General features: G+C 35.8%; 1 protein-coding gene across 1 annotated transcript in view; it reads right to left on the bottom strand.

Annotated features, from left to right (window-relative positions):
* Positions 1-391: 391 nt before the first annotated feature.
* The window catches only part of LOC116895881 (baculoviral IAP repeat-containing protein 1b-like), a 20,270-nt gene continuing 12,391 nt past the window's right edge, over positions 392-8,270 (bottom strand). The window contains exons 5-6 of the mRNA XM_032896977.1: positions 2,275-2,301; positions 392-544 (exon numbers count right to left, since the gene is read on the bottom strand). Of these exons, the coding sequence (XP_032752868.1) occupies positions 392-544; positions 2,275-2,301 (180 nt within the window). The remainder of the gene's footprint in view (positions 545-2,274; positions 2,302-8,270) is intronic.

The raw sequence follows: 8,270 nt of genomic DNA, 5'->3' as shown, positions 1-8,270 counted from the left end.
GCTACTGAAACCAACCACAGAGTTGCCTACCATAGAGTTGCGAGGTTTGGTATTTTCTCTGCTGAGGTTTAATCTTGGTTTAGTTTGGTCTTTTCCTTCCTGGGTGCCTAGTCTTCACTTTCTTATTTTTCTTTTTTTTTTTTTTTTTTTAATTTTCTACCTTTTATATAAGAAAATACAAAAAATATATATTTTCATCTTTTAAAATTAAACTACAATTAAAGCATTTGTCCTCTTTCTCTTTCCCCTCTGACCTCTTTCATGTACCACCCATCTCTCTTCCCCTAAGCATGATCTTTTAAAGATTGCTATAATTACATTAAAAAACATGCACAAATACTTCAAAAAAGCCTGCTGAGTCCAACCTGCAATTGCTTGTATGTATATGATTTCAGGTATGGTCATATCGGTATGGGAGCTCATCCCTAACTCTTCCTCTCTCGTTAATTACTAGTTGTCTATAGTTCTTTTTCCAGGGCTTGGAATCTGTGAGAGTTCTTTCTTCCATCCTAGCATGTCTACTAGTGTTGTTATTGTTCACATTCTGTTACACAGTTACATGTTGAAGAATTATGAGTATAGTTCCCTGTTGCTTCTACGAGAAGCACAGTGGACTTCCTAATTCTATGGCAAATAACAGAGACTCACAGTTAAGAGGGTATCCTGAAACTTTGCTCTTTGAAATTTTGAGTAGTTTGCCTGAATGCATTTTGCATTATAAGCCTATGAGGGCCAAGGAACTGAACACTGTGGCTTAAAACGTTTGTGTATTGAATTGTTAAAGAGTGAACTTGTAGTGGTCCATGTAATGTTACAGCATATACTGGAAGAAGTGGCATCTTATTTTATCTCTAATAGGTACCTATAGATATTTATGATCTCTCTATAGTCCTTGAAGAAAAATAAACTTTATTCGAGTACCAAAATACTATTTAATACAGCGTTCAAATGCTCCTGTTTCCCATAGCAGTATCTTTCAATGATGCTCAGTAACACCTTGAGAAATTGACAATAAGATTTTCACGAACCTAATGTTTCATGCTATATGCAACTCTACTCTCTTTTCTTTGCTTATCTGGCCATTTCTTTTATTTCTATGTCTGACTCATCAGATTTCAAGGCTATAATTCTTTACGTTTTGTTCTATGACTGTTTTCTCATTCTAAAACTTCTCCCTGACTTTATTCTTCTAAATGAGTTGGGATGTAGCTTCTCTTTACTACAGTTCCATAGAGCCAATGACCAACATGCTCTCTCTATACTTTTTCTTACAGACACTCAAATTACAACAAGCCCATATTTTTATTTCATTCTGTAACAATAACAATCCCTCCCAACACTTTTCTTCTGATGAATTTACAATTCTATCAGTACCATGCTAATGCTAGAAACAACAAATTCATGTCTGATGCCTCTCTCTCATTTAAACTAACCTAGCTCATGTTTCTCCCTCAAATATGTGCACTTTTCTCCTTCTCCACTGTCATGATCTCAGTCTAAGACTCCTGCCTGGACTTCTGAGAAGTTTCTGAAGATGTTCTCCATCCTTCTCTTACCTTGATTTGATTAATTTTTCATTATGGACTCTACAATGAAAACCTGATGATATTGTTCAATTATACAAAGTCCTTTATTCTTTTCTATAGAACTAGGATAATCAAAATATTTAGAATTCTCCATAGTATGAACAAGTCTTCCTCACTGATTTTGTCCTACAAGTTTTCAAAACAGTCATGATTTCATTTTAGGAGTTGCCAACTTTCCTTTTCTTAGGAGTGCTCCTCTTCCCAAGTTTTTTCCTATTCTGACCTACCCTTCACATTTTGACTCTAGCTCTCAGTGAAGTCAAGAGGACATCTGTGGGAGCCCTATTGGATTTGGGCCTGGTTACCTTGTCACTGTCTGGCCTTAGTCTTAGATTGTAGGATCAAAAGCCTCTCCCTGTTATTTATGGCACAAGAAGTTTGCATTCACGGAATGTTTTCAGAAGAATTAGGTTGGCCTTCCTGGCTATTTTCCTAATTTATTCAGGTCACATAGTCGGTCCTTTGTTACCGAAGTCTCAGCCAGGATTCCCCACTGTGCTTGGCAGATACCTGCTAAGTGCTGTTCTTTGGATATATAGTTTGGTCAATAAAGAAACCAGAAGCTCTCTTCCTCTTCTGGCCTGACACGAATAACCTGTGTGTGTGTGTGTGTGTGTGTGTGTGTGTGTGTGTGTGTGTGTGTGTGTGTGTTTTTTCATCCCACAGGCTTTTGCCCGATTCTCGGTACCTTGTCGGTGCTGGCGCCGACAGACATCTAGAATCCCACAACACAGTGATAAATCTTTCAAATTGTTAAAACTTGATTTCCACTTTTAACAAGTACAGGTGTAATCAGATAGAAACTGTTTCACATCTTTATGTCTCATTTTTCATGCTGATAAAATGGGGATCATGATAGAAATACCAAACTTATAGTCTTCTATTGTTTATGACCAGAAATATGGTGGCTTAACAGAACAATTATTTATCCTCCAGGGCTCATAGAATCCAGAGTTATTTTTCACCAGGTAAAATTGAAAATATGGCAAGAATATGATCATCTCCTCTTCTCATTTATGGTATCTCTTTGTACTCTTTGACTTATAGCTATATCATTCTGGTCTGTCTCCATAACCATGACATGATATCTCCTACTTCTTTGTGCATGCAACTTATCTCTATTTCTTTTGTTATTTACTTATCAATTCTTGTCTCAAACCTTACATCCTAACCACAGTTTCTACTTCCTCCACTCCTCTCAATTATCCTTCCAACCTCCCCTCTCTTCCAGATTCATTCCTCCTCCATTTCCTTTCAGAAAAGAGCAGACCTCCCAGGAATACAGCCAAACATGACATAACAAGTTACAATATCAAGACTGCATGAGGCACCCATTAGGAATAAAAGGGTCCCAACAGCAGGCAAAAAAGTCAGAGATAACCCCCACCCAAATATGAGGTCCATAATGTTAATCCAGAGTTGGCTTTTAATCACATTTTAAAGACCCCATGCTCCTTATTAAGTTATTATACTTGTTAAAGCCTGATCTCCTCTGCTGTTTGTTTCTTAGCCTGCTATAATGGATTTAAAATGAATACAGAGAAAGAACACTTATCATTGAACTGATGACCTACCATTTAAAAAAACTACTGATAACAAGTGAAACGGTTCAGTTATGATGATGGAAATAAACAATGTCATCCAACCAGTCAATAAGTAAGAGATAGCAGTAAGTGATAGGTAAATTAAAGCAGAATAATAGCAGTGTGAGCTGATGATAAGAGAAAGAAACACCATACCTACAAGGTGACATATAAGCAAGCAAATAAAGGTCCACAAATGTTAATTATTGTTATCATTATTAATATATTTTTGTAACATTAACTAATACGGTATTTACACATAGCATTATTCATTTAACATCTACTTGTTCTACTACATTTGAATTTTGATTTATGGCAGCATTGAATCTATTTGTATGACCAGTGCATTGCTGATATCTGGCAGAGAAATTACAGATAATAATAATAAATACCAGACAGATATTTGTAAAACTTACATTCTTATATACATTTTTGTTTATTAATAAGGAGTAACAATGACTAGATTAGCAAATATTTTTAGTCAATAGCATAAGAAATAACTATTGTGCTTCTTTATTCTAGAAGGTATTTTGATGTGGGACAGCATAGATTCAAGCAGACTAAGGCTTCCACTGAAAATATAACACATAGAATAGCATATAAAACAAACAAATGAACAAACCATATGCATTTTTTGAAGAGAAAATTTATGAAGGCAATCAAAAGTAGGAGTGAGAATTCAAAAGAGGCGAACTGATAGTCTCCAGAGATTTTCTTCACAGAAATCATGTTCCAACAATAGGCATAGGGCAGAAGGCTGAGGAATCCAATGAAGAGCTGTACGTGTCTTAGGGTTTATTAGACATAATTTCATGAAGCTAAAGAGACACACACTTGGAACTATACATAGGAAAGTGGAATAGAGGCAAACAGTCACAGTGAGGTTTGTTACCATCTGCACTATTTTAACAAAAAAGAGAACATACTCATTTTCACAGAGAAAATTAAAATTAAATTAAAACTGATAAAGCAATGTGATGAATCCCATTATTCTCTCTGTGTGAGCTCAGACCAGGAAATGATTAACTCTATAACAAATGCAGAGGTGGGAAAAGAAATGACAACAGCCCTGAAGTTTAAGGCTTATACAGAAGTCCTCAAGGGGAGGAATATTCAGATAATCAGTATTATCAGAGGAAGCCAGAGAATCAGTGCAAACATTGCCCAAGAGTGTGGAGCACATGGTGTGAGGGGTTAAGAGCTGAGTCCAACTCAGAATAGTTAAGACACATGAAGTAAGATCAGTGAACAATGAAAAAGATTGGTGTGAGGCCAAGGAACAATCTCTGTGTGTGTGTGTGTGTGTGTGTGTGTGTGTGTGTGTGTGTGCCCTGTACCTTCCATCCTGTACCCTGTGACAGCAAAAGATGATAACTTTCATGAGAGCAGATGAGATATTAGAATATAGAGCAATGTATTTAGAAAAGCTTAAAGGGTTAGAAAATCCATGAGTGACAGGAAATGTAATTGCATTTCCTGTCGTGCTTCCATGATTGGGAACATGAAGAACAAATAACAGAGGAGGGAATTCCCTTTGCTTTGTGGTAATTTCTTTCTTTTGCTTTGCTCATTTTGTGTCTTTGAGATGTAGCTTTGCCTAGTAAAGATGGGGTATTCTAGTCAGATACAGGTCAGAGATTTTTGAGATTTATTCTGTATACGTAGATGACTCTGCAGACTTAACATTTATGAGAGAAATTAGATTATCTTCCAACTACAGGTAACTATAAACTAGAGCTGTGATACTCTTAAAGTGCAAGATAGTAAGCATTAAAGAAATGATAAAATTTATAAGGATTTTAGAGTAAACTTCTGTGATATAGGAGATAGTTACAAGCAAATGAACAAAATGTCCTGCCAAAGCTTGGTTGGCCTAACTGGGATTCATGATGTGTTTCTAACGGCAATGGATGGGCCCTTTGGAGAGTCTAATTCTATTGGGTTTATAGCTAAACCATGTATCTACAAAGATTTATATCATCCAAGAAGACATTTAAAAATTAATAATAAAATAATAAATATAAATTACAAACTTTAAAAAATATGTCAAGGACATCTTCATATATTCTAACTTAAATTGTCTGAGATAATTATGTTCATTAAAGCACATGGAAATTACTACCACCTTCATATTGCTAAAGTCACTCTAGTCATGTTTTTGACAAACACACATGTGTCCCATGTCAGGTCAAACTTGCTATGTAGGCAGGCTTCCCCACTGGGGCCCCAAATCTCTCAAGAGCTGGGTGCACCTTCTCTCACTCAGGCTAGACCAGGCAGTCCTCTGCTGTCTATGTGCCGTGGGTCTCAAAGAAGCCAGTGTATGCTGTCTGGTTGGTGGCTCTGAGTCTGAGAGATCTTGGGGATCCAGTTCAGTTGAGACTGCTGGTCTTCCCAAGGGGCCACCCTCCTCCTCAACCTCTTCTAGCCTTTCCCCTATTCAACCACAAGGGTTCCTGACTTCATACCATTGGTTGGGTACAAGTAGGATGGCAGCATATGCTGATGTAGGAGGCTCAGCTCACAGAAAGTATTAGAAAATTCAATTATTCAACCAAAAGGTTTTTTTTTAATCTTCAAGGGAAGAAAATGACTGATGCTCGTTCACAGAGAAACTGGGTTGTTATTTAACAACCTGGCGATCTTTTTACTATTCTATGGAGAAAGGCTTCACCAAAATCCCCTCCCAAGTCACAGTACTGTTTAGATTCTAATCCCAAACTCTGTCTCTCAGTAAATAGAAGCTATCATTATGAAAGAGGTCCCATGTACTTTGCATTTTCTATCAGCAGAATCCACCCTTATGCTTGTTACAAATCCTTCCTCCTTAAGCCTTCCCTCCTGAGCACTGTTTATCAAACAATAGAACCCATTCTTACTGTAAAAGTCACAAGTGCTTTGCTATAGAGGTAGACTTTGCAAGGGAGTTTTGATATAGCCCACCTTGAGACTTTGTTGTGATAATCGTCACATGGGTATTTTCCCCCAAGTTTTTACTATGTCTAAATATGTGAGAAAATAAACCATGAGGTCAGACTTTGGGAAGCTTTGAGCCAGTGGTTGCTAAAATGGTGGTGAACTTGAGTTCACCTCACAAAGATTGTTTGTTTCCCTGTCAGCTGTGAAACTTATAGGGCTGAAGACATATTGAAGTCCAACTGCAATACCCAGCCTCTTGGACTGAACAAGTACTGGATTGTTGAAATTTCTATTGGTAGACAATTGCTGAACTAGCTGGATCATAGTAATATAAAAAATGCGATATATATCGCATATATACATACATATGCCATTTGAATCTGGTCTTGTGATTGTATCTCCAGTAAGATGCTATTGTTTGACTTCTGGAATTTTAAAAGTACTACTAAATATATATATATACATACATACATACATACATACATACATACATACATATATATATATATATATGAACAAATCTCACAGTTGTTTTGACTTATAATTCCCTGATGACTAAAGATGTTGAGCATTTCTTTAAGTGTTTCTTGGCCATTCAAGATTCTTCTTTTGAGAATTCTCTGATTAGCTCTGTACCCAAATTTTAATTGTGTTATTTGACTTGTTGGTGTCCAACTTCTTGAGTTCTTTTTAAATTTTGGATATTAGCCCTCTGTCAGACATAGGGCCAGTGAAGATCTTTTCCCAACCTTTAAGCTACTGTTTTGTCCTATTCACAGTGTCCTTTGTCTCACAGAAGCTTTTTGGTTTCATGAGGTCGCATTTGTCAATTTTTAATCTTAGAGCCTGAGCCACTGGTATTCTATTCAAAAGTTATATCAATAAGTTCAAGATTATTCCCCACTTTCTGTTCTATTAAATTTAATGTCTCTGGCTTTACATTGAGGTCTTTGATACACCTGGACTTGAGCTTGTGCAGGGTAGTAGATATGGATCTATCTGCGTTCTTTTACATGCAGGCATCCAGTTAGACCAGCACCATTTCTTGAAGATGCTTTCTTTTTTTCACTGTAAGGTTTTACTTTCTTTGTCAAAAATCAGGTGTCTATAGGTGTGTGTGTGTCACACCTATTTCTGTGTCTTCAATTCAATTTTGCTGATCAACCTGTCTGTATCTATACCAATACCATATAGCTTTTATCACTGTTATTCTGTAGTATAGCATGAGATGAGAAATGATGATTCCTCCAGAATTTCTTTTAGTGTTCGGGATTATTTTTGTTTTCCTATATGAAGATAAGAATTGTTCTTTCAAGGTCTTTAAAAATCATGTAGGAATTTTGATAGAAATTTTATTTAATCTGTAGATTGCTTTTGGTAAGATGGCCATTTTTACTATGTTAATCCTTCAGATCCATGAGTACGAAAGATCTTTCCTTCTTCAGATGTCTTCCTCAATTTCTCCAGTGACTGGAAGTTTTTGTCATATACGTCTTTCACTTCTTAGATAGAGTTAGACCAAGATATATTATGTTATTCTTGGCTATTGTAAAGTATGTTGTTTCCCTAATTTATTTCTTGGCCAGTTTATCATTTGTTTAAAGGAGGGCTACCCATGTTACTCTTAATAAGGATTCCAGGACCCAAGGCATGCATAGATGTGTCACAGAACCTTATCAATACAATAAATTTAGAAAACCCATTGTAACAATCATTTCCTACTTATAAAGAGGACACTGCTTTACTTGTACTTTTAGAACATACAACAAATGTTGAAGAGAAAAAAAGACACTATTTTTCCCTCAGGGCAGTAAAATTTCCGGTCTCTTTTCTTTGCCATTTTTATACATGTTTGTAAACATTTTCTTTTTCCAAATTTATAATCATGGTGCCAGTTCACATCTTAAATTAGATTCTATTGTTTTCCTTCCACTACTCTTATGTCTTTTCATATGTCATTGTATCTTATGTATTTCTTAGACAGGTGAAAAACATTTCAGTCTTTTCTACATGTGGATATGTAAGATGTTTAAGATGTAAAGTCAACATTAAAGCAATGTAATATATATAAATAAAAATAAAATTCATTTGTGAACATACCTGTCATTCTAGCTTTCAATTTGCAAGAAACTAAAAATAAAACATGTTAGAAATTTCTACAGTTATTTCTGTGTCTGTGAAT

Source organism: Rattus rattus, chromosome 3 (genome assembly GCF_011064425.1).
Source record: "Rattus rattus isolate New Zealand chromosome 3, Rrattus_CSIRO_v1, whole genome shotgun sequence".
Taxonomy (NCBI): Eukaryota; Metazoa; Chordata; class Mammalia; order Rodentia; family Muridae; genus Rattus; species Rattus rattus.
Note: the sequence above shows the minus strand (reverse complement) of the source record. Positions and strands in the feature narration are given on the sequence as shown.